Here is a 25742-nt window from a genome sequence, read left to right on the forward strand (position 1 = left end):
CTCAGTAAACGCCCCGAATCGCTGCAGATAGTGCTGTGCGGGCAACGCATTCTGTGCGCGATAATGGCGCAACGCCCAATAGCCAAGCGAAGCCTTCGAAACATGCGATTCGCCGCGCCCATGTACGCGAACCATTTCGTAACACCGCCACCCGCAGCCACTTCTTCGTTCTGAACAATGATCGCTACTTTAGCGCCTTGCACTTGCTGTCCGACGGTCGAGCTCCTCGAAAAAAAATCTGCTCCCTTCCCGACCCCATCCATCTAATCTGTGCGTGTAGCTATCGGCCACACCGCACCGATCCAGTTCACGTCGGCGTTACCGTGTCGAGTGCCTGACGGGGACTTTGCGTGTGCGCTCCGAGAGCGCCAGTGGGCAAGGGTGCCAGGTTATTGAACGCCGGCGGACATCTTGCCATCTTCAATAACGCATCGTTGCACGCCGCGCGCGCTGGCACGTTCATAATCAGGAAACCTCAATCACACGTGTCAGTCAGTCACCGAAGCTCTCCGACGGCCTCTCCTGGAGATAGTCAGGAGTGGTCGTTACTGGAGCCGTTGCTCCTGTGATCGCCGCTGCGTGTACCCTTGTGCTGTGGGTCTGCGACCGTATCTCTCTGCTCTGGGTATACCTGTGACTGCGAGGTTCTGGCCTGTGATCTTTCAAGACTGCTCCCTTAAAAGGTAACACCAAACACCAATTCTCTAAAGAAAAATAAGGAAGCAGGCACTTTCAGGTAAGGGTGTTAGGTGTTTCTTTTATGTCTTATCAGCTTTATGATCTCTCTCTGGCTCTCTGCCGGCGTCGTGCTGTAGTGTTTTCTGCGGCAGCATGAGGAAACTTAGTACCGCTAAAAAAACAAGGACGCACGTGAGAACGACAACACACGTCTATACGTCGTAACCTAAAATGTAGTGCTAAATGCGTGATCAGCTCTTTATAGAGACTCTTGTTTAGCAAATATACGGGGCGATTTTACTCAAATTAGACTAAATTTATAGCTCGGCGACCTGGTATGGTGTCATATTTTGCCGCGTGTCATATACCTGCGTTCTGTGATGCGTGCTCCGTATTTCATTTAATTTCTTTTATTCACTCTTACAGCCGAAGTATTAGAGGAGCGGTGATTGCAAAAGCATATAAATATCGAAAAACTGCAAAGTGTAAGCAATACAAAATACTAACAAACTAAATAATATTACTTCATAAAATAATCGGAAACAGCAGTTTTAAACAAAATGACATCAAATATGGACGCCACGTGTGCTCGTTCTTCGAACAACGGAATAGGATTTCACATTTGTGCAACGTTGAACTGATTCCTACCGCGAAATGCAATGTACGATGGAGAAAAAAAAATGCGGCGGAACATATCTGACGATGATTGTCGACGGAAATGTGATTAGCATTCAAGCAATGCAGCGACACACCGCACTGCTGAAGTCAAGATCATTTGGAAATTGTAGTGGTCATCCCGCGACTTCGGTTACATTCGACACACACTGTCTCCAGTGTAAGCCCACATTACCCGCCCCCCTATGGCACTAGTTTGCTAAAGTCACCCATAAGCACGACGGCATGATGATAGTATAACTACGAAAACGTGACGACAACGCCTTAAGGGGCAATGAGATGATGACGAGTAGATCACGAAGATGCTTCACGAGGGCATGACAACGGATACGTGACTGTCTGACGACGACGCGATGAGGACGACGCCATGGCAACGGTGGCACATTCCCGATTGAATAACGACAGCCTGACTACGACGGAATGACGAAGAAGGAATGAGGAAGTCGGTATGACGACGATGACAATGACGGCAATGGAATGACGTTTCCGAAGTGATGACGATGATAAAATGACAGCGCGATGGCAATGGTAGCACGACGACTTGGTGACAACAACGGCATGACGAAGTTGGAATGGCGACGACGGAACGACCACGGCGGCATCGTGACAACGGCATGACAAGGAACGAATAACGATGAATGTGTGACGGTGATGGCATGACAAGGGATAGTGGAGAACAGGATGACGACGAGTGTATGGGGACGATGACAGCTGCATCGCGAGGACTGTACGACGACGATGGCACGATGGCGTGACAACGATGGCATGACGAGAGTCGAGCGACGAAGCTGCAGCGACAATGATGGAACGACCGCGACGGCCTCACGACAACCGCATGACAATGAATGCATGACGAATGTATGACGAGAACGGCGGGACGCCGATGACATGTCAATAGTAGGATGACAAAGCTGAAATGACAAAGACGCATCGACAGCGAAGGCACCACAACCACGAGCACACAATCACTGTTCCGAGCTATTAGACAATTTCGGCCACTGTGTCAGTGTAGAATGCCTGGTGCCGACAGCATGACGGACTGAGTCAAATGTTGAAGCTGGAATAACGACGATGGAACGACCATGGTGGCACGATGACCAGGATTACCAAGCTCGTTGAAAACTGGTCATTGAGCTGGCGTAAAAGAATAGACAGGCAGGCAGGCAGGATCGAAATGCCCAAGTAGGCAAATACTGCTATTTGCATTGAAACAGTCACGCAGGATTAGGTTGAAGGGATAAATTTTATGAAAAAGACTGAGACGTTAGATTTTTCTGTGCAGTGAAACATTAGACAGGTTAAAATTTACTTTCTTTTCACTAACGCTAGTAGTGCGAAAATAGTAGCACAGTTTACGCAAATAGTTGCATACATACGCGCTGTGTGATGTCACTCCCCTATTCCCCTCCTCACGTGTAGGGTAGCAAACTACTCAGTCTGGTCAACCTCCCTGCCTTTCTTTCCTCCCTTCTCTCTCTCTATCTGCGTAACTGTGATGTCTCTGTCATTACTTGCAGTTTGTTATGTCTACCTACTCGTCCTATTTTTCTTCCTGGAAAATAGTAAACTGAGCTCACGAATCCTCTCGATTAAACGAATTACAGCTCGCAGTGGAAATTTTTCAGAAATTCTCGGATTTGACTCCTGGTGGATGACGCATTCTTAGGATGGTGAACTCTAGCGCTCAATATATGTTTCATATAAAATTTACTTTTCTCTTTGCTTTGCCGATCTCATTGGGGCTTGGTTTGTTGCCTTGGCAACCAATTTTCCCTTGGGCATCAGGTTAGCCTACCAAGTTACGCCCTCATGCAGAACTCTAGAACTACCTACATAGTGCGCATATTTTAAGGAGAAATCCTTATATGCCCCACGAAGCGAAAAATCCGGCGTCCCTGCAGCGTTACCATACGATGGTACCAAATCCCAAGTGACCAAGTGATGACGTGCAGTTCCCGGTGCTGGACCTGCTCTCACTACAAAGTCTCATGGTGAAAAGTCACGGCGTAGGCCCTGGCCTGCTCTCAATATAAGATTAATGTGTATTAAGGCTGATTAAGATGGAACAAGATAGATTAAAGTGAATTAGGGTGAATTAAAGCGCATTAAGGTTCGTACAAATTAAATCAAGGTGGATTAAGGGGGAGCTTTAATTTATAGTGATAACTTAGATAAGTCCTAATACTTTGCATTAAAATCACGTAAAATACGTAAGTGACTGTCAACTTTTGCGCAACGTTATTGCTTTGTTTCCTCTCATTCCAGTACTGAACATACGTTTCTTTTTTTTTAAACCTAGCTCCTGTTTTCAAGCTTTATATCAATGTTTCAATCTGATAACAATATACAGACTAAAACTAGGCCATCGCATGGATATGTGACATTGGTCTGGATCCAAGCTAGTTGGTACGGCATCATTTTCCTTAAGGCCGGTCAAACGCTCAAAGGCACGAACCTCGAGAAGAAGACAGACGAGGCGCTTGGACATGACATGGGCCGATCTCGGATGCAGTGTAATCATGAGAGTGTGTGTTCCTAGATTCTAGAACACGCGCAAATTAGTAGTGTTCAAAACATGGCGTTTATGACATATTTCGGTTTGTTCAATTGCTTCCGGCGCATGTGGCCCGCAAACGCATATCCTTCGAGATACATTTTGCCTATTGAGAGAGGGCTGTCCCTGAGGCGTGAATTCGGACGCCAAGTATACGTGGTTTCGCAAGAATTTTAATGCGACAGCATTACTGCACATACAAGGATTTCACCTTCGCTGATGTAGGGAGGCGTTTCCTCAGCGGATCAACTAGAGCGACGGAGTGGGAAAGGAGCAGTGTAGTTGTGTGACGTATGGATGCACGTGACAAGGAGAGCGGTGACATGAGCGCTGGTAGTTTTGAGTGAGGTGGACACGATGGATTGCGCAACACTCACGGCCTTTGCTCATCATGGAGGTGTGTAAAACCGACAGCTGAGGTTCGCATAGCTCATTTATGTGCGTGCGTTTATTAGCAATATGTATGGTCAGTGTGTCGTATGCTTCATAGCGACAGCAGTTGCATGAACGTATAGTGTTTAGGAGTAAGAAACAGAAGGCAACTCGAATGTGCTCCGATGACCACAGGTGACATTGTTGATTCATATACTGCGGGAGTAGAGTTATATGGGCATAATGACTGGCAGGTTATCATGAAGTAGAAACAAAAGCATATATTGATCGTAATTAGTCCATGGTAGAGTTTCATAACGCTATCACATCATAAGAAGCCAAAAAACGCTGACACTAAGAACAACATAGGGGAAATTACTCCCGCTTAATAAATGAAATAAGGAAACGATAAATTAATGGAAATGGAAGCGGATGGAAGAACAACTTACCTTAGATAGGGAACGATCCCACAACCTTCGCATTTCGCGTGCGATGCTCTACCAATTCAGCAACCGCGGCGTCGTTTCCCCGCCATTTTCTTGGGTATTTATGTTTCCTAGTAAAACCTTGGGACTGTTAGCCAGCGCCAGCACTCACTGACCTTGTCAGCGGACGTGAAGTATCCTTTCGGCCGCAGGCGTCACGAGAACGTGATCTTTTTGGGTGAAGGCAGCCGGTCAATAAACCCACAAATGCTACCTTAAGGCATCAATGGCGCCACGGTAGCTCAATTGCTAGAGCATCGCACGCGGAATTCGAAGGTTGTGGGATCGTTCCCCACCTGCGGCAAGTTGTTTCTTCCTCCACTTTCTTTTCCATTAATTTATCTTTTCCTTATTTCATTTATTAAGCCCAAGTAATTTCCCCTACGTTGTCCTTGGTCTCAGTGTTTGTTGGCTTCTTATGATGTGACTAATAAAAATAGGGCCCCTCGGTTAACCCCTTTTCTTCTCGTTTATAATGCTGTCACATTATACAGCCACTAGAGTGAAGTGTGGTGACGGACGAGTCCTGTATAACTTCACGTTGTAACTGTAAATCAAGGCGTTAAGATTGGCTATGAAATGTGGCAGAAAAAAACTGTCGGGGAAGAGGAGGACCACGAGAAAAGTGTTACGTCCTGGGTACGCGGCTCAATGAGCTTACGTCGTTGAGAGCCATGCTTTGAGTTCCTGTTGCACAACGGCCGGGATCATCGCAATCGCGGCTGTTGATGGATAGGTAGGCGAGGCGGAGAAGGAAGGCGAATAGGCAGCCTAGAGCTCACGGCGAACAATTTGAGTTACGTTGTTACAGGTGGCTAGCTTGCAGCAATGGTCCTCACAAGTCAACGTAGCTGCAGTATCGTGCAAGCACTCGGTGTGGAGCGTGATAATGTGGCTCTTAGCCTGTTTGAAGCAGCAGCATTCATTGATAATAGCGTCGATAGCAGAGACGTTGCCTAAAACCTGCAAGCTGAAGACGTCGTCGGTGATACCCTTGAGTATGTGTGTCACTTTGTCTGTTTCAGACATCTTGTCAGCCTTGTGCCAAAGAGCCAGGGCGTCTTGTATTTATGAGACGTAGGGTTCTGCGAGTCTCAGAACACGGATCGCAAAAGTGTTCTTTTTCCTACGACCGAGCGCCTGAGTGGGCTACCGAACATTTTGCGAAGTTCTTTCTTTCAACGCTTCCCAACGTGTTAATTCGACTTCGTGGCTTTGGTACCATACGCGTTTGGTGCCGCTCAGGTAAAAAAACGAAGTTAGCGAGCAAGATCGTTGGATCCCACCTGTCATTAGAATTGGTGCGTTCATAAAGCTTGTACCAGTCTTCAACGACATTGCCATCCAGGTTGAAAAAACAGACCAAGGTAGCGAATCTGGGAAAGCGTGACGACTGGAGCGGTGTCGAGTGTCGTAGCCGACATCGATGAGTCTCTTCTCCAGCAGGCGTGGTGGCAAGCTCGCTGTAGCGATCCCTGCCGAGCCCTGTGGCGAGGATGGGTATCGCCGACCTCCACCAAAATGTCACGTGTGGAGCTACACAAACAAAAGAGACTGTTTACATTGTATTTACAACAGCAGCGCAGCCAGAGACCAAGATGGAAGCCAGCTCGCGAGAAGCCCAGATGCCACCGGTTTCTTGCTCTTAAGCATATGTCGAGTCATACCAATATATATTTGCCGGCAACCTCGCCTCCCACCTCCCTCCTTTAATGCGCTGCGCTACTTATGAGCTTTTAGGCCTGATTCGCACAGCCATTACTCACCCCGTCCCATCACCGACATGGCACCGGTTTCCGCCAGGTGAAAGTGTTTCCTCGTCGGTTTCCCATTGAAAAAGACCCATATGGACCGTACCATAACCGTATACGGTCATTTGAGCTTATACGGTAACAATAGAGGTTTTCATACAAGATCCTATATAATACAGAATTATGGACACAGAGCATAGAGAGCATAGATCTTTTCTATAGGGTTTCTCATGAAAAACACAGCTATGACATTTCCACACATTTCCACAAATTTTACAGGTACGTTATACTATAACAGTTCTACGTCAAAGGCAAAGTGGTTGGCGTCTGCAATTAAGTACAATCATTGTTCACAAGTGTTGAAGAACCACGCAGCCACATGCCTTTGTAAACCCAGTTAATGTACTGGAGTTTATTATGGTACCATACATGTCGTATTTCTCAATTTATTTTGGCTCCATACAGCAGCAGCAGTGTTTGACTTTCTAGTAGTCTTGATCGCACCGACGTTTTAAGGAAGGAATGAAAAAGAAAAGCAGAAGCATAGACAAAGAAAAAAAAGTTAAGAGTGGACACTCCCATATACCCCCAGCGGCCCAATCAAACCTAGCGCGCCTGGCGGTTGATGTGAGCAAGTAGCCTGCACTTCCTGTTTCGGTTTCGCTGGCGCGAAATTTGGATTACCCCTCGTAACTGACGTTGGGCTGTCGCGGAAGCTTGTCATTTCAGACGACCACTTTTCGTCACCCAAATAGCAACGCTTTTATTTGTCGCTTTGATTTAGCGATTCACTCTTTTGTCTAGTTCAATATTTGGTGTGAATTGAGGTAGTGACGCAATTTTTATTTTGATTAAGTTGTAACAGATGGAGATAGAGGTAATCATAATTCACTACGGCTTCATCCATCGTGCTTGTCTTCTGTGTTTTGGTACAAGCGCTCATATGTATCAAAGAGACAGAGTTTCCGCAATGTTTTTATTCCAAGTCAAGATAGGCTTCTTCTAGGTTCTGCCGTTGTCAAAGCACCACGACACACAGCAGTAGCTGCCGTAGCTTGGAGCGCCGGACGGCATGGCATCAGCACGGTCTGAAAATATCAATAAGTGCACGCTTCATTAATTACCAAAAACATATGTACACGTCATAACTGTACCAGGAAACCGCTTTGAATGAATAACGAACCGATGCACAATATAAAAATACCGACACATCCTGACCTCTGACCCATATAACCCGGACTCACAAGGATAAATGTTAATACATACCCCGTACAGGGGTGTTCAAAAGTGCCCAGGCCGCCATCCTATTTAATCCCATGGAGGGCATCGCGGCCTGTGAAGTTTTGGACACCCCTGTACGTACTCAGTATAAGGAGTACATTGGTAGGCAAAATAGCAGTTCACATAAGCGTGATGAAGATACATTCGAAACGTCCAAATACGAGGCGTTTGTTCAAATGCGCGCCACACCACGCCACGCCTACGCGGCAATACGTTCTGCAATGTCTTCGCCACGAAAAAATGATAAGCAACCGAAGATTACTAGAATGCGCAGTACTTCCCAACACGGCCGCCGCAATAAGTACATGCAGTAGTAATTGGTGACTTTTCCTCACCGTTACATTTCTGTATAAACAATCCGCACGGACGCATACACCAGCGTCGGTCCGTGCGCCGTAGATACGCACCTTGCTAAAGTACCAAACGCAATAAGCTATGCTCGGTGTTTGTCACATGCCATTGTTTGCAAGCAATATCGTTAAAATATTCAGGAGCCCTTACTCTATAAGGGAAACGAGCAAGCAAAACTTGGCTACAGCGTGCCTAACGTCCTGCTTTCTTTATTTAGGTAGCGCCCGTCCCCGGAACGCCGTTTTCGGTCTGAATCAGTGTGGCGTCTTTTATGTTCTTTCCAGCGTTCGTCAGCCTCTAGAACGGGCCAACGAAAAGACCGTCAACCGTGAGGCGATCATTTAAACGCGGTTTAGGAATTAAATTTTCTCGAAACCGGAATTTTTCTGAAATGTCCAATTCATGATATTGACCTTAAGCGTTGTCCAGCAGATCATTTTTAATCCGCCAACACGAACTATTTCAATGGAACGCCGATACCGCGGTTATCGCAAACAGCGCTGGGCAAGAACGGTTTACACTCGCAAACCGAGACGCAGCGTCTCGATGGCGTCTGACAAGCTGCGAGTCGCAGTGCAGTGCACAGCCATAGAGAAAGAAATTTTTATGTGGCACAGCCGTGAACCGGTGCAAGTTGATGGCAGCTTCGCGTCGTTTGATTATTTTCACGGAACGCAACCAACAAAGATTATGCCGTTCTCGGTGGGGATAGCAAGAAACTACAGCTAGTATGTACAGCCCTCTTGCTACGCGTTTCTTGAGGGGGCAGGCTTTTCGCATTGTTCGCGTCTAGCCGCTTCATATAGAGCCGCAAACTGCTTTTTTTAGCGAACCTCGTCGCACTCACAAGTCAATTACTCCAAGCTTCATTTAAAAACGTGACTCACCTTTCTCACACACAAGAACACCGCCGCAGCCGACGTTCACGAGACGTTCCCGCTGGCACGCCGCTGGTGTCGTTGATTTCTTCTCGATGGACGAATGGTGATTGGTGTTGGTGGCAGTACGAATGAAGAACAAAAAGCACGGAAGGTGTCTTCGATAAATTCTGTTTTTATGTATCAGAAACACGCCAAATTTGGGTGTATAATAATTATTTTGTAAAGCGATTGAGCAGAATTCATTACAACATTTTCTTTTTTTGCGCCTGCGTCCCCTGGCGTTTGATGAGAGCATTAGTTCGTTACGTAGCCGTGACGTAGTTCTTGAGGCCAGATTTCTCGGAGTGTCCGCTCTTAGTCTTTTTCTTTCTCTATGGCAGAAGGCAGGGAGGTTAACCAAAATAACGTCCGGTTGGCTACCCTACACTGGGGGAATGAGAAAGGGGAAACAAAGATGACAACCACGCTTTAGTCATGGCTAAAATACCCGACTCTGCGATTTCTACGCTTGATACACCCGCTAAATCTGCTGTGGCTTCACGCCGCGCCTCAATTATGTCGCTTACCCCGCCGCATCCGATTTGTGGCTCTTCTGCAAAAACCACGGCGCCGTTGCGTCTGAAAGAGCCCCCGACTACCGAAGTTGTCGGCGGCGATAACATCGATCCCGCAGCTCAACTGCTACCAACATCGTCATCGAAGAACAGCTTCAGCCTCAGAGTTGACAGTAACGTTGGACTCTCGCCAAGCCTGGATGGACTCGACTTGGAGATGGCGGTCCCATGAGACGTAAAGGGTGCCCATGCATCAGCCTCTGGCTCGGACGGCGCCCCGGCGATGACCAAAGAAACCTTGGCCTTTTTCGGGAGGGTCAAAGTGCTTTCTGTGACGTGCGTGGTCATGAACCCTGGATATGTTCTCGGAGCGCCGATTTCAACGACACGACACGACCAAGTCAGTTTAATGCCACTTTTATATCTAAATATGGCAGAGACTCAACATTATTTCATTAAACGCACAGGGGTTCCGAAGTCCGATAAAACATTTTAAAAACATTAAAACAAGCCGAAATTATGAGCCGGGTCCGCGCTAAAAGTTGTCACATTCTGTGTTTGAAAGAAACCATTTTTTTTTTTCACCATAGGGCATGTTCTTGCTTTCAAACGCACCTTCAACCTAGACTGTTTTTTATCTTTCGCGACGTCACGCTCTAGTGGAGTCGGTATTATCATTTTCAACAGAGCTCCCTTGCGAAATCATCTTGCATTTTATGATGGGACAGGCTTGATATTGGCATTTGATTGTGTACTAACTTCATTTAGGTTACGTATGTTGTACACCTACGGACCCGCGCAGGCCACTAAGTCCAGTCAGTCAAGAACTTTATTGAGGTCCTGAGGGGTCTAAGCCGTTGGAGATCGCACGCGGGGAGCTCCTTGGGCGGAAACCGTAGGCGACGCCCAAGTCGGGACGGGAACGTGGTGACGCTCCGCCAGTTCTTGGGCCCTCTGGACGGCCTTGAGTTGGAGTTTGAGGTCCGGGCTTTTGAGGGCTTCTTCCCATTCGGGCTCACTGGAGAGAGGGCCCTCTGGTAACGCGGTACATTGCCAAAGCATGTGCGAGAGTGAGCAATAGGGTTCTGAGCAGTCTGGGCAATTTGCCGGGATTTCTGAATTGTAGTGGCTTAATAGGCCAATGATTTTTTTTTTCGTGACGTGGACGAGTATTCCTTGGACGGTAGTCACGTGGTGCTTGATGGAGATATTAATTGTGTTTTAGACAGGCGAGCAGATCCGCAAGGCCCGAGCTGGAGTCAACCTGACTGCAACGCACGGTAGTTGCGCCGCCTCGTTCAGCACTTTTCGTTGCTGGATACATATAGACTTTTTCGTGGTTCTTCATTTCTTTTGACGTGGCGACGCGGTGTGTCATGAAGCAGGTTACACTGTGCCTATGTGCCAAACAATTTAGCTCAGCATGTCTCACAACCTGATGTGACAACTTTACCTTCATCCCCTGTTTATATTTCCGATCACCGACCAGTTATGCTTGAAATTTGCTTCATCAGCAAAACCTTGGCGCCTCGACATCCGCGTTCTACAAGACACGCATTCGCGCTCTTGTTTGTCAAGAGTCTTGCGAGCCTCTCTGTTTCTAGTTCTGACCCAGAGTCATGGGACGCACTCAAGGTGCAGTAGTACCTGCATTATTTAGTGGAAGAGCTCAGTCCTGGTTAACCTCCCTACCTTTCCTTTATCATTTGCTCTCTCTCTCTAGTGGAAGGGCGTGCACTCAGACGACGTATGTTAGAAGAACTGGCTGATACCACCACAAAGCTCTGTATAGCCCTTCAGGCCAGTCAGACGACTCCGCTGATGCGTCCATGGCAGCGCGAGCTACGGAGGCCTTTCCAACGCCTCATCGCGGCATCGGGTTTATCAGCTGCTGCTTCTTAGCGATGCAGACGCAATCCGCGTGCACACCCTGTAGTTCTGCGCAATGCAAGAAGCTCGCTTTTTAGACAACCGTATACATTAGGTTCTGCGGCCCTAAGAGCACTTCCTGTTACGCCGCCTTCCACGCGTAATTTTTCGCTCTTTGTAACGCATCTTGAAAACATGGCACGCATGACTGTGCAAATAGATCCTGCTTCTCGAGGATCTCGTACAATGTTTAGTGGGCTGCCTCAGGTTGCACCTAAGGTAGCTGACCGCCTTAGTGTACTACCGTCAGCTCAGGCCTCCGTAGGCCTCCGTAGCTCGCGCTGCCATGGACGCATCAGCGGAGTCGTCTGACTGGCCTGAAGGGCTATACAGAGCTTTGTGGTGGTATCAGCCAGTTCTTCTAACATACGTCGTCTGAGTGCACGCCCTTCCACTAGAGAGAGAGAGCAAATGATAAAGGAAAGGTAGGCAGCTGATGAGGTAAAGACAGCATAATATTCCATGAAGCATGGCTCAGCCCTATAGGACCGCACGGGTTGCCCGTTGAGTTATTGGTTCCATTTTCGTATCTGTTATCAGTCGCTGCTTTGAGAGCTTTGAATTCCCGGCTAGTTTTCGGGACGGCCGTATTGTGCTTATACCTAAGTACGATCCATCATCAGTTCGTCTGGAGGAATGAAGGCCAATCACGCTTCTCAAGGTTAACTACGAAATCTTCACAGTTGTTGTCACTCGACGCTTGGGAAGCCTCATGCCTTCATAAATAGAACACCATCAGGCACGCACGGTCCCTGGCAGAGAGATACAGTCTCTCTTTTGTTTCTTTCGTTACGCGTGGCATAATGACGTACACGCTAATCAGGTCAGCACGAGGTCTCTTGGTTTTACTAGATCAAGAAAAGGCATTCGATCGCTTTGAGCATAGCTACATATTTAATGTACTAACCTCGTTTGGCTTTTCGTCAGATTTTGTTGAACTTATTAGGAATGCCTCTTCAAATATCCGAAGTACATTATTTCTTGATGGTTGTCAAAGCGCACCATTTCCCGTCACTCGTGGTATTCGTGAAGGGTCCCCACTGTCCTCAGTACTCCTTGTGCTCAGCCCGGAGCCATTTCTGTGCTCGGTACTGAGAGACCTTACGTGTGCGGTCTCCCACTGCCTGGTAGCGGCGTTTTGGAGGTGACAGCCTTCGCCGATGACATCACATTGTATCTCAGGAATGAAGACAGCTTATCTTGTAGCCTTCGAATTTTCACTGAGTACGGAAATATTTCAGGTGCAGCGCTAAATTTTTCAAAATGTCGTTATTCGTTCGTTGGTTCCCCATAGACACGCCTTTTCCGTCTTTAAAAGAGTGATTTTATTCGTATTTTACGCCTAGATTACACCTATGGTGACATATCAGACTATGTGTGCCTCTCAATTCTTGAAGATGTAAGGTGAAATATTCAGAATGTTCAAGGGTTTCATTTACCCCTAGAAGGAAGGTCCTTAGCACAGTCTCTATTTCGCGGCTGTGTACGGTACGTTTGTCATGGTGTACAGTCAGCGTTACGGGTTACTAGGTCTTTGCAGTCCGTTCCTGGTTCCTTCTTCTGGTCGGGTAATACAGAACAGGTCAGTCGCGCGGCGCTTGTACAACAACGCTCTCGCGGTGGGTTCACGCTCCCAGCTGTGTCTGTCCGCTCCCGGCTGCTTTCTCTGCGATTTCTGCTCCGTCTGTTACAGCGTGATGAGTGACCCGCGCGTAAACTAGGCTGCTATTTCCTTGGCACAATATTCGTTACATGCTACCAGGCGTACACTTAGATTGCGGACCAGAAGTGTTAAACGCACCTGCATTTTACTCTACGGCTGTGGCATTTTATCGCCGCGTACAACAGGTATATGTCCTGATGTAGACGCTCTCAGGAACAGTGTTGTAGATACAAAGACAGCCTTACTGCTTCCTGTAGTTCGCCTAGCGCGCCACGCAAGTTCCAGTAATGTGTTATGGGATGCAATAACGGTGTCATTTCTGTCTTGCCACCTACGCGACTTCATGTGGCGCTTAGGGTGGCAAGTACTTCCAACGCGTGACAGAGTAGAGTGGTGCGTTATAGCCCGCAGTATTCGCTGTGTCTTAATTGCCCCCTTTAAGAATCCAACAAGCATGTGCTGCTGTAATGCGTCATTACTAGGGTATTTCGGAGGGCTGTGCATGGTGGTTTCCGTGGCCTTGGAGTTAACCGCTTTATTACATCTGGTCGCTACTCACGTGGCCACTTCGTGCTACCTTTAATTGCTGCAGAGGCCTTTAGTCTGTGGCGTAACCGGTGCGAGGCTATTGCCACGGGACATCGCCATCGCCCTCTGTTTCCGCTTCAGGAGAGGCTCTACTCTGAGCTACTGTCGTTTCTGTCAGATGAGTTGTCCTTCCTTGGAGAAGAGGAGTTTCTTCGACAGTGGTCATGCCGTTTCCTGTGAGTGGCTGATGGACGCGTATGGCTTAATTTTCAACCACCCTGGTTCTTGTAGCCAGGCCATCAAAAGTATTGACTGAATATACATGCATGTAGGTGCACGGGATTTCTGTGTCCTCTAGTATGCTGATCATCTCTGTATACACACATCTACATAGCACCGCCACAAAACTGTAAAGTCACATCATCATTGTGAATAACCATTGTGTACAGTTTTATATTGAACATCATTTTGTATAATGTGACACTCAGTTTATGTGTAACTTTGCGTTTATGTGGGTCTATGTGGTTATATGTTATTGAGTGTGGACTCGGACACTTCTTCAAAACGTGCCATGTACACAATGCTTCGTACTTTCTATATGTTATCGTCCTGGTGGAATTGTACCGTCATTCCGACTCAGTGTTCGTATCGTCTTTTGTTGAAATAAACTTTATCTAAAAGATCCAGCTGATACTCTGAATTCTTTCTTTCTGAAATATATGCACTTTTATCCCTTTCTTGTACGCACGCGACGCAGGATGTTAACAATATTAAGATCAAGCCTTGAGAAAAGAGCACTTCTTCATTGGGAAAGGTTTTTTGAATAAAAAAATTAGGGGGAATCTTAAATTCCTGTTTATCCGAATAAGGTAAATGGGTGATATAACTGATGTTTTGTGTTCAAAATTAATTTATGTGGTGCTCGTGCTTCTTTACGCAATGCGTTTATACTTGTGTTTCGTGTTTCAGCCATTCAATATATTCAACTTTATATATGCACATATGTACTGAACTCATGCACAAAACCTTGTAATACATATATTGTTGAACTGTACAGTGTTAATACATCTGGCGTTCTACTGAGTGTCATATTTAGCGATATTATTAATTCTTTTTGCACATATTTGTTTCCTCAATTGGCTAACTTACAAGGAGTAACCAGCACCGCCATAAAGGCGCCAACCTCTCCTATTAATGTTTTCAATCAAAAGATAAGAATAAGCACGTAACAAGGTGCTTGTGGTCCAATGTGATGAGAAATGTGACGCCCAACGCTGCCGTATCAGGCAAGTGATCAAATTTTTATACGGGTATCATATGTGGGCCACCTTCAATTACGATCGAGCCCGATCGGGATTACATTTCTCGATCGCGATTCCCTCTTCTGCGCAAGTTAAGAAGCCGCAGTTTCACCCGAAAGGCGAAATATTGATTGGGATAACAAATTAGCAGACAGCTATACGAAGTAAGGATAGCAGTATAATTGGCCGTATAAACTTGTAAGCATTCCCTTACTAGCTAAATTAACGAGCCTGGTGTCACGTGAGCGCAAGCACACACGAGCACTTCTCACTCAATGACCGCGGACACTCGCTGTCAAAAGGCTGGAGTGAGAAAGCGCAGCAGCAGCAGACATCGACTTAATCTTCGCGCTGCACCTCGCTTGAACGCGAACTAAGCGGCGAGGACACAGTCCATACGAAGCTACAGACCCACGGCTTACCTAGACTCTGTGATGATTGCGTATTGGTTTGGCCGTGTCGTACGCAGCAGCAGTCGGAGTAGAAGCCCTCCCCCCCCCCCCTCGTCCAAGTGCCTTGCGTGCGACGGAAGACGGCGCGCTTCCTCCCTGCTTTCCTCCATTGCGCGTACGAGATTGAGCCGCCGTTGTCGGCTTAATCTCGTACGATTTAACTTCCTCGTACAGCCTACTGCGCGCGGCGACGATTTCATTGCCCTTGCACTTTGTGCGGAAAATCACGGCCACGGCGGTGGCAGAAGTGCTCTTGGAGTGTCCATATAAATGCCATCGAAAGAAAAACTGGACGATACGGCGCTGGCACGTGCTCCCAATGTCCTCATAGTCTCGTTTATAGCGATAGAAATTATATGGATACTCGAAGCGTGTTCGCTCCGTCGGCACCGCCGTGCTAACACGGTATGGATTGTGGAAACATGGCTGGCGCGTGTATACGTTTAGAGTATATTCGGAAACGTCAGAGACACGCTGTGCGTTTGCCTGCGCAAACGACGAAGCCAAGTGGACGCACCCTCGCGCTACGCCAACACCACCTAGATAGCACAAGGCCCGCTCACTTCAATCTGTGACGTCATGCTACCTGGCCCGACTGCCATAGAATCTAATGGGGATGCTCCCGAGTAAGCCGCGGTGAATTTGACGTCACCGCTTTTGTCACGCGTGCCTTGGCAATGGACATTTCGGGCCAGGTAGCATGACGTCATGGATTGGAGTGGACAGGCCTTGTGCTATCTAGGTGGTGTTGGCTACGCTCAATCCGCTCTGCAGCGGAGCCAGTGACAGCGTTTCGCGCCCTGCTTATGCACGAGCGTTGTGCACGTACAAAAAAAAAAAAGAATCCACCTCCGTTTCATTCTGCGAAAGTCGATGTACAGCGAAGCTGTTGCCGACGTCAGACAAGCACCACCACCGCAAGCGACGTACGTCACGCGCTTGCGCACGTGTGTGGAAAGTGCAGCATATATCCTCAATCTCCTGGACCGTTAATTTGCCAAGCGCCGATGCCTTATTGAACCGATTGAATTTAAAGCGATAACGTTGAGGGCCCCATGTCGTCACAGAAAATTCGGTGTCGGTGGCGCCGTCCGTATGAGAAAAATCATCCCGATCCACGCAGGTCCTCAGCGTGGCGCATGGGTGTTGCTGAATTAATTGAATTTCTCGAAGTAAAAATGCGTCAGAAAATTCGTAAAGTGCCATTTACACAAATGCTGCAGACATGATAGCTTCGGACTGTAATTCAAATGATCGAGAAAACATAATCCTGTTACACGGAAACTCAAATACAGAGCCCTTATCCAGCTACCACGCGAGGTTTGCCTGAGTGACCGCGGCCGCTAGGTGGCGGTACTGTTTTTGGGTGAGCACGAGATCACTAAAAATCCGGAACTAGAGGCTAACAGCATCGCTGTAAAACTAGCGTTTACAGCTTTGTATACATACCACACCACGGTGCGTTTGAGCGCAACGGACACTACACTTCAAGCTGCAAACACTAACCGTTTTCCTTCTGTCTCATGGCGCCAGTGTTTTGAGGCGCCAGGGCGCTGTTTCTTCTTCGCGACAGAAGTCGCCTGGCGTGCTGTGTCACAACATCTCACCTCAGTGTGTTCTAAGAACATCGCTTCAGGACCTTTAGCGCGATGCTAAGCCTCTTGCTGTCGTGTTAACGCTTCACTGCCCAACGTTTTTGAGGCTAAGCCGGCGAACAAACTCTCTCTTTGGACGGAAACCAGTGCCGTGACGATGAAAGAATGGGTATGCAACTGCTGAATTATTTTATACGCAATCACGCTGCAATGTCTACGCCAGCTACTTCCTATCTTACATGACCACCGCAGTTATGCTGGGTATACTTAGGATTTTACGTCGCAATCATTGTAAAGTTCTAAATAGCTGCAGATACAAACCACTATTTGCATATAGTTTTGCATGGTACGTATTCTATTTAATCTAATATCTAAAACACAACCAAATTAATCAAACAAAGCGCCATTCAGAGGTGAATATATTACACATTAACATTGCGATATTAATCAGCAATAGACGGGAGATTGACATACGACGACGCTATGCCTAGGAAGCACTTTAAAAATAAAAAAGGCATCTAAAATTATTGTCAAAGTAAGCGGGTATAGGTTTTGCCGACCACCGAAACCAAACGGACACACTTGCTATACATCCTTATAGTATGTTGCTGATGTGGAAATCATGACGGCGTAATACGACAACAGCAGCGTCACCAAGACGGAATGACAGCGACGGAATTACGACGGTCGGAAGACGCCAGCGCCACGGCAGTGGCATAGCTACTACTGCTGCTTGTGGACGCTGATTGCGTCAGCAGTACACGCAGCTGTCCAAGCTACACTGCTGCTTGCGGGCGCATACCCATTTGCGACAGTTGGCGTGCAAGAGACTGATTGAAGAGCGGCACACACCCATTGTTACCTATCAAGTACCCCAAGTTTGTCCAACGGTTGGTTCCAAAGCCGGTTTTCTCGGCACAGCAGCCTGACGATACCCGTTAGACCGTGGACTACCCAGTGACCGAAGTTCGCGGGAGAACGGTTAGGCACAAACAAGCGGACAGACAGACAAACATACTGTAAGCTGGGCGAAGTTATCAAAGAATGCTAATGGTGTTTGAAATACTGACAATGTTATATCCGCCAATTTCGCTAGACCATTCTCGGCGTGCTACACTGTCAAGCAAAGAGAAGAAAAAAAAAGTGACGTGGTAGAGCCGGCGGTGTCTCGGAGTATCAGCCACACATCCAACTTTCCCTGACTATGCTGCCCGAACGAAAGGAAGACATTACGTGAAGTTGCGGCGTGGCTATTATGAAGCAGTAATCGAATCAAGCATGGTGTGGTTTGGAGCTTTTTTTAAGCCTGCTTTTATGTATGTGCACTTGTGTGTCAATTTAACGAACAACTCCCTTCCAGATTTTGTGGTTCTGACCTCCATTTTTGCAGCCCCTATAGCTAGGACATGTCATCCACTCTACTTGAAGATGTAGTTCACGCATATGACTCAGCCTTAAGCAAGAATAAACGGTAACTATTCACTCGGGGATGCCCCTTTCGCCAATAGAAAAAGGCGGAGGGGTCTGTTACCTTGGCACACGAGAGTACAAGACAAAAAGAAAGCAGCGTCTATGCAACGTTTGATGGTCTCAGCATGCAGATGCAGAAGGCGTTCAGTAGAATGTAGCACATGACAACCTTGATCCTCGAACAGCGTGTTTGTATAGGAAGGGTTGCTAAATCTAACTTGAAGAAAGTCAAGTGCTTCTCGTAAGGCACTCTCTGCTGCGCTGGCAAACAACCTATTCCCGGTTCGCCCTTATCATGCGCCGTATTTATGAGAATGCTTCAGCATGGCCCCACTTAATGCATGACGTGTTATTTGAAAACGTCCTGGAATGGCGTAAAAATGCTCGCGACGAGAACTGAAGCATACGGCTACCTCTGTTGAAACTTGAACTATGACTTCGTCCTTCGTTTTTGCGTAATAATGTTCGCTAGGGCCGACAATTCAGAATTCCGTGACTTTCAGCGGCCTGTCCTGCATTTGCATATTTTTTTTTCTAGCATGTGAAAAGGTTTCGTACGGTTTGAAATTTCCCCGGAGACGAAGACGTCAACGACGTAGTATACGCATTTGGCGTTCATTGCAGCCAGCATAGAAGAAAAACGTTTTTGCTCACACTCGTATGGAGAAAGGTGCGGCATCCGCCGAGGCCCTTGATGCTGTGGTTATTCCAGCACGTCGCTGGACTCGGTACAAAGCCTCCCTTCTGACTTACGCTACACCAACCATTTTCCGCAGAGCCTTGCACAGAACTTGCGCAGAAGGCGCATTTTGAAGGAGCGCATGCATATTCAAGACACTCATTCTGTCAGCATGCAGTTCTCACATCATTTCGAAGTTTCCTCATCAGTCTGATATGCGTGCAGTCAAGAGTTCATAATCCTTCCAGGAATTTTCTACTGACAGCAGATAGCCTGACTCTGATGGATAACGCCTGGTCACACAATGTACGTACGCGCGTGTTTGTGTGTGTGTGTGGGGGGAGGGGGGTAGAGAGAGAGAAAGGCAGAGAAAAGGTGTGCGCGCGCGCACGCGTCTGTTGCCAGCTTTACCCTTCCTGGTTATTAATTCGTGCACAAAATATTCGTCATAAAAGAGCCCGTTAAAATGGTAATGGCCGCCGTTTTTAATAATTTCGGCAAAGAAGCTTCTCGGACGTTTTCATGTTATTGGGGAACCGACGCTGAACTCAGCCCGCCATCGCACCGGAAGCCTCAGTAAGCGACTTCTTCCCGCCAGCGTGCCTAATCGACTTCGGCGAAAGAGATCTGAAAAGAAATTCTGAGTACGCTTAAGCTTCGCCATTAACAGTGAAACGAAATAGCATTCAATGATCCCCGAGTGCTTCTCACGCTTCCCGGCAACTACAGTTTATGCAACCGGAATACCTGGAAACGCTGGCGGCGAGCGCTATCCAAGAAGGTATGCGTGCAAGGAACCGAAGGGGACGCACCGCTCTTACCAAGACGGACCTCAAACGGCAGCTGGACAAGGCTGTCGCGTTAAAATGGGTTTGTGTTCCAGTTTCGGAGTAACAGAATCATGTTTTTCGTATATTGAAATGGAATCCGCCGCTATCATGTCTGTCGATTGTGTATAAGTCGTACTTTACGATTTTTCTACGTATTTTACCTAGAGAAATTCAATTTGTTCAGTAACTTCCTTGCGCCACATGGAAGGCCTGCGTGGTTGGGTATGCGTGGTTCGAATTTATTGTTTGCCGAGGCGACGTCCGACACTGGCGACACGAGGCCTTTAATGCTGTCGCGATAAAAAACAAAATGCGTTAGTAGCCCAGTTTTACACATCAGGGCGCTCCTTTCCTCTTTCTGCCACTGAGGCGACTGCTGCCAGGCGTTTTCACGTGATACTGCAAAGCACATGACGCTCATGGCAAGGCCCATCCTTCCACAAGTCTTTACAACCGTCTTTATTTGTCTCTCATTACGAGACTCTTGACAAAATACACTTTTCTTTCACACGACGTTGTAGGCAGCAGAAACCTCCGGGTTTTCTTTTCGTTGTTCTGCGTCCCCTGCAGTTACTCTAATTTCACTCTATTTTGTTCTCTGGGTATCGTCATTTACACGAGTAACTATGCATAATGAATAAGAAGAAAAATTCACTGTGGGAACGGCAAAGTTTTCGCCAGGAGGAGCTCGCTCACTGGCCTTCCAAGCCGCATAGAAAAAGGGTGGGAAAGAAAGTGGGGGAGGGAATGCAGCAGACGGTGACAGAGGGCAGGGAGCTATGTAGCTATGTACAAAGATGTGGCAGCGGCCATTGAGGAAAACGGATTCTGCGCGGAATGCTCGCTAAGGACTGGATGACCAAGGCAGGCAAGAAGCTTCGTTAAAATAGGAAGACGGTTCAGCGTCGTGTATACGTTGCTGCTGCTGTCTTTCTTATACAAATTATCTTTTTTCCGCAAGCTCTTTAGTAGACCGTCTGTCATCCGACGATTTTTGGGGCTTTTAAATCGATTTTTACATCTCACAGTTCTAGAGCCAGCTACTGACTGCTTTAATAAATAAAGTGCATACAAAATTAAGAGCCTCTATTGGGCCTTCAACAAAATCGATATCTGAACAGTCAGTGGGGCCAATGGTAGAAAGGAATTTATCTGTGTCGAATACTGTAGTGAAGTAAGAGGTGGCGATGTTAGCCTAACGAATTTCGAAGACTAGAAATCGGAAAGTGATCAGTGAGGTCAGTGTTAACAACGCTCGTCAAAACGGGAACGAGCAGGTTTGTTAAAACATGATCTACTAGTGAATGAGAGCCTTCACAAACGCATCTTGTAGATGATGCGATGTGGTACTCAAAGCCATATACCCACTGAATCAGTCAGTGTAGGCTGTATACGAGCTAGAACTAACATCCAGCAGGTTGATGTTTACATCTCCCACAATCATTACACTCTTATTTTCTGGCAGTAATTTGTTCAGTACGTTATCAAGAGCACAGAGTAAATCAGAAAAGTTGGAAGCTAGTTACCTATAAACAGAACCGAGAACAAAGCTTTTAGTACTGCATGCCACGAGAAGCTCGTTAGTCTCCACCCATACCGTTTCGTAGCAGTCAACGTGAAAGCTTAAATCATTTCTGCGAGTGTAACTGATGCGAGGAGAAACAAGGATAGCAGCACCACCATGCCTACTCTATAAACGGTGACAATATTCAGGACTGTAACAACGGAACCTATGCATGTTACTGTCATCGCTAGAAAGCCACGTATCAGAAACACAAGTGAAAGCGAAATCCTGATCAAGCTAAGACAATAAATTATTTATCCCCTCGTGATTCTTCCGTATAGGCTGTGTGTATTAAATGTATCAATGCAGGATTACTGTGGCTACGTAAAGGACGAAGTTCACACGGATGCGTAAGGGACATCTCAATGAGAACCGTCACGTGTTATCAGCACAAAGGGTGCTCTTACGTGAATATGCGCAGATCCGATTCGGCTGAAATTTGTAATACCCTGCTATTAGTAGTTTTTCGCGCTTTGATCTGGCTTTGACCTCAGTCCAGAGGTACTGCCACTTTTTTGCCTTCTTCAGGGCAACTGCCTTCGCAGACAGCATTTTATTAGATGATATTGAGATGTGCCGGAAAACCCAAGGTGGGTCATTCAGAGCCAGGCCTTGCGAGCCCGCTTTACAAATTCATTTTTTTTTTTGCCTCTTGAAACAAAGCGAGCAATTAAATGTTGATCGGATGATTTCGATGGAACACGATCTGTCTCAATGTCCGATTCAGATACAGGACACCAGGTGACGTCGCCCATATGCTTCAGAATCGATCAGCCATCCTCCCCCTTTGTCAGAGAAATTCCTTTAACTTCAATGTTGTTGAGTCTAGAATATTGCCCCAAATCAGCAACACGTTTCCCAGGCATCTCATTTTTGGGTCAATAAGACCTTGTTTGAAGCAATCAATTCATCCTGCGTAGTTCTAAACTCATTAAACAGGTTGCTCATAAAGTCAATGTTTTCGCGAAGCGAGGCATATTCAGACAGGCCACAGTCATTCAATTTCAGTTTTATTTTAGAGCCCATTTCTAACATCAGGGATTCCTTCCTATCCATGAAATATCGTTCAAGCTGTTCAATATTTTTGCAAGTTCTTGACACGTAGGCATGACATAAGCAAGAAATCAGCACTTGAAAACTTGATGAATCCAGAGCCAAGGGGACCCAAGCACTGGTATGGCTTCTGGAAGTACAAGCGCAGAGTTTCGCTGCTGCACTACTGCCACAACTACCACTGCCACTGCCGGTGGAGACTGCACTCAGTATTTCGTACTCTTCTCTTCCAGGTGGCAACGGACACCCGAGAGCGCCGAGTCATGGAGTTTGAAGATGTCCTCGAGAAACTCGGAGGCTACGGAAAGTTCCAGAAAATGCTGGTGTGGGGATACCTGGCCCCCGCTTCCATCCTCATGCCGGGGTACTTCATGAGCCAGATATTCATGCTGTCCACGCCCAAGCACACGTGCCAGCTGCCGGACTTTGTGCGCGATTCCTACAACCTGACGGCCTCCGAAGCGCTCTTCCTAAGGAGTGCCCTTGTCAGCGAAGACAACTGCAGAGTGTTCCCGGCCACGGCGCTCAATTCGAGTTTGGTGAAACAAATCTTGAACGGTGCTCACGGCGCAAATGGGTCGTCGTGGCTCGTGACTGGCGGCATCGAGTGGGAACCGTGCGAGAGGTTCGACTATGACAGAACTTTCTACGACAATACCGCTTCGACTCAGGTATACACGCGCTTTCGATTCCAAATGTTGATAACGCTATAGTGCTGATATATACGATAATACCCGTCCCGTATAGCCACCCTCAGAATGCACACGGCACCTCATTTTCGCGTTCGATAAACACTAGCTCGCATTACTCAAGCGGGATAGAATAGTACGAGAAAGCTGCCGCACGGTTTCGAAACGAAATAGCGTAAGGCACAATAAACACGCAGACAAGCCGACTTCTCGTGTTGTACAGCTTTCTTTTGATGGCACAAAGTGAAGCCCGCTGTTGCAATTACCGTGTCAAGTGTGTGGACTACGTCGAGCCAAGCCTTGCTGAACACATCCGGTGCTAAAGTGGTCACCGAGAGTCGGTGCAGCGTTGAGCTTGGCCTGTGGTCTTTGGAAGGAAACGAGGTGGGGATGTTGGAATGCTGGTGGTGGCCCACGGTGTCCTTCATACGTTCATTCATTTGCTAATTGATTGATTGATTGATTGATTGATTGATTGATTGATTGATTGATTGATTGATTGATTGATTGATTGATTGATTGATTGATTGATTGATTGATTGATTGATTGATTGATTCGCTCATTAAGGCAGCCAATAATTCATATTATCCGACATGTTGGCAACTTTCGTGGCTAGCTTGTTCGGCATGGGAACCCTCGCAGGGCCCTCACTGGCCACCCTTTCCGCGTAAGCAGCGCCTATAGAACGAAACTAAAATGTTGTACGAATTTGACTAGACGAGGAAAAGGTCGTGACGTATAAGCTTATACAATATCACCGAGAATTTCCTGCCGTCCTATTACATGTTTGCATCCTGTTAGATGCCATCCTGTCAGAATCGTGTTGTGAAAAAACTAAGCGTTTGAATTTTTTTCAAAATTTGTCGAACGTTAGAAGCAACGGCTTGTTTTGCCATACGCCGCGGAATTTTAGCCGCGCGGTCAGAAAAAGCAGAAAAAGCCCTTGTCAAGTTCTCCATTACGTTGTGCAGTAGGAGTATTGTTTCTCACTATATTCATATTTTCAACTGTTGCACAGTGCGCGGGTTGGGCGAATTGCTTTCACGAATGACATGTATTCACAAAACCCTCAGAGGTGCATTCAATTTTACGCTCGCATTTCTGTGGAGGACGTATAATTTCCTTGTCCCTTATCTCAGAAGAGCAAGATTTTAATCTGAATATTTGCAGTCATTTCTTTATATACCTTGTTTCCTTCATTGCCTTATAGTGGCTCTCGTATGGTAAAAAAATTTTTATGGCATTTCAAACAAGCATGACTGATCCATTAAAGAAATGGACACGAGAGTACCTTGTTTTGGCGACGAAAAAGTAATCTTTCAGAGTAAGTAGGACGGCTCACATAGTGAAATCGTCGAATTGAAACAATTATCAAATTAGCAATATTGTGGTCTTCAATATTCTAATCGAATACTCATTGCCTTTATATTCTAAAAGTAGAATGAAATATATTAAGATCGAAAAAAAATCATTTCAGTGAATACGCACAAACATAATTGAATATCCGGCTCAAACGGCCAGAATTCGAATTCAACTGAGCAAGGAAAGAATTATGGAGTTTTACGTGCCAAAACCACTTTCTGATTATGAGGCACGCCGTAGTGGAGGGGCTCCGGAAATTTCGACCATCTGGGGTTCTATAACGTGCACCTAAATCTAAGCACATGGGTGTTTGCGCATTTCGCCCCCATCGAAATGCGGCTGCCGTGGCCGGGATTCGATCCCGCGACCTCGTGCTCAGCAGCCCAACACCATAGCCACTGAGCAACCACGGCGGGCAACTGCGCAAGGATAAGAAATAAGCAATGTAATTGGTTGGGCACTCAAAGGGGCCGTTAAACTATATTCACGAATCCTTTTGTTTTTCTTATCGGGCAAGTTCTAACAGATACATTTGAGTCATAACAACATATTCGAAGAAATATGCATGATATTATAGCATTGAACCGAATATTTGCACTCGAATCAGATCCATTCGTATTCAATATTTCACATATTTGCTCACCCCTAAGAATAAAGAAAACTGTGCATAAATAGACCACACGTATATAGATTTCAGGGACTGCCTTGTTGCAACTCACCATAGTACATCATCTTCACCCTAGCTTCATCAGTAGTTCAATGAATCGATGGACTTTCCTGCTCCAGAGGTTAATGTCCTACCTATTCATTATGTGGGGGATTCGTACTGATATGAAGCAGACAGTAATATTTTAAGGTGGTTGGCCACCTTCAAAATTCATTTTTTTACCATTTTTTTCACATTTTATGTATGCTCAAACATTCAGCAACATGTTGCAAAATGATCTTCCCAACGTCCTTAGTTTGACAGTCACAGTGAGTTTTCCAACCCATACCCCCATATTGCGAAACCGAAAATCAGTACAATTTATTTTGCATAAATAT

At 46.6% G+C, this 25742-nt stretch overlaps 1 protein-coding gene across 2 annotated transcripts in view; it reads left to right on the plus strand.

Moving 5' to 3' along the window:
• The first annotated feature begins 310 nt into the window (after positions 1-310).
• Positions 311-25742, plus strand: part of LOC139060600 (organic cation transporter protein-like) — a 45627-nt gene continuing 20195 nt past the window's right edge. The window contains exons 1-2 of one of the 2 annotated variants that reach the window (XM_070539751.1): positions 311-736; positions 22880-23317. In XM_070539751.1, coding sequence (XP_070395852.1) covers positions 22910-23317 — 408 coding nt within the window. In that variant the 5' untranslated portion in view covers positions 311-736; positions 22880-22909. The remainder of the gene's footprint in view (positions 737-22879; positions 23318-25742) is intronic. The other variant, XM_070539749.1, reaches the window with a different exon arrangement.

The sequence above is a fragment of the Dermacentor albipictus genome, chromosome 5, assembly GCF_038994185.2.
Source record: "Dermacentor albipictus isolate Rhodes 1998 colony chromosome 5, USDA_Dalb.pri_finalv2, whole genome shotgun sequence".
Taxonomy (NCBI): Eukaryota; Metazoa; Arthropoda; class Arachnida; order Ixodida; family Ixodidae; genus Dermacentor; species Dermacentor albipictus.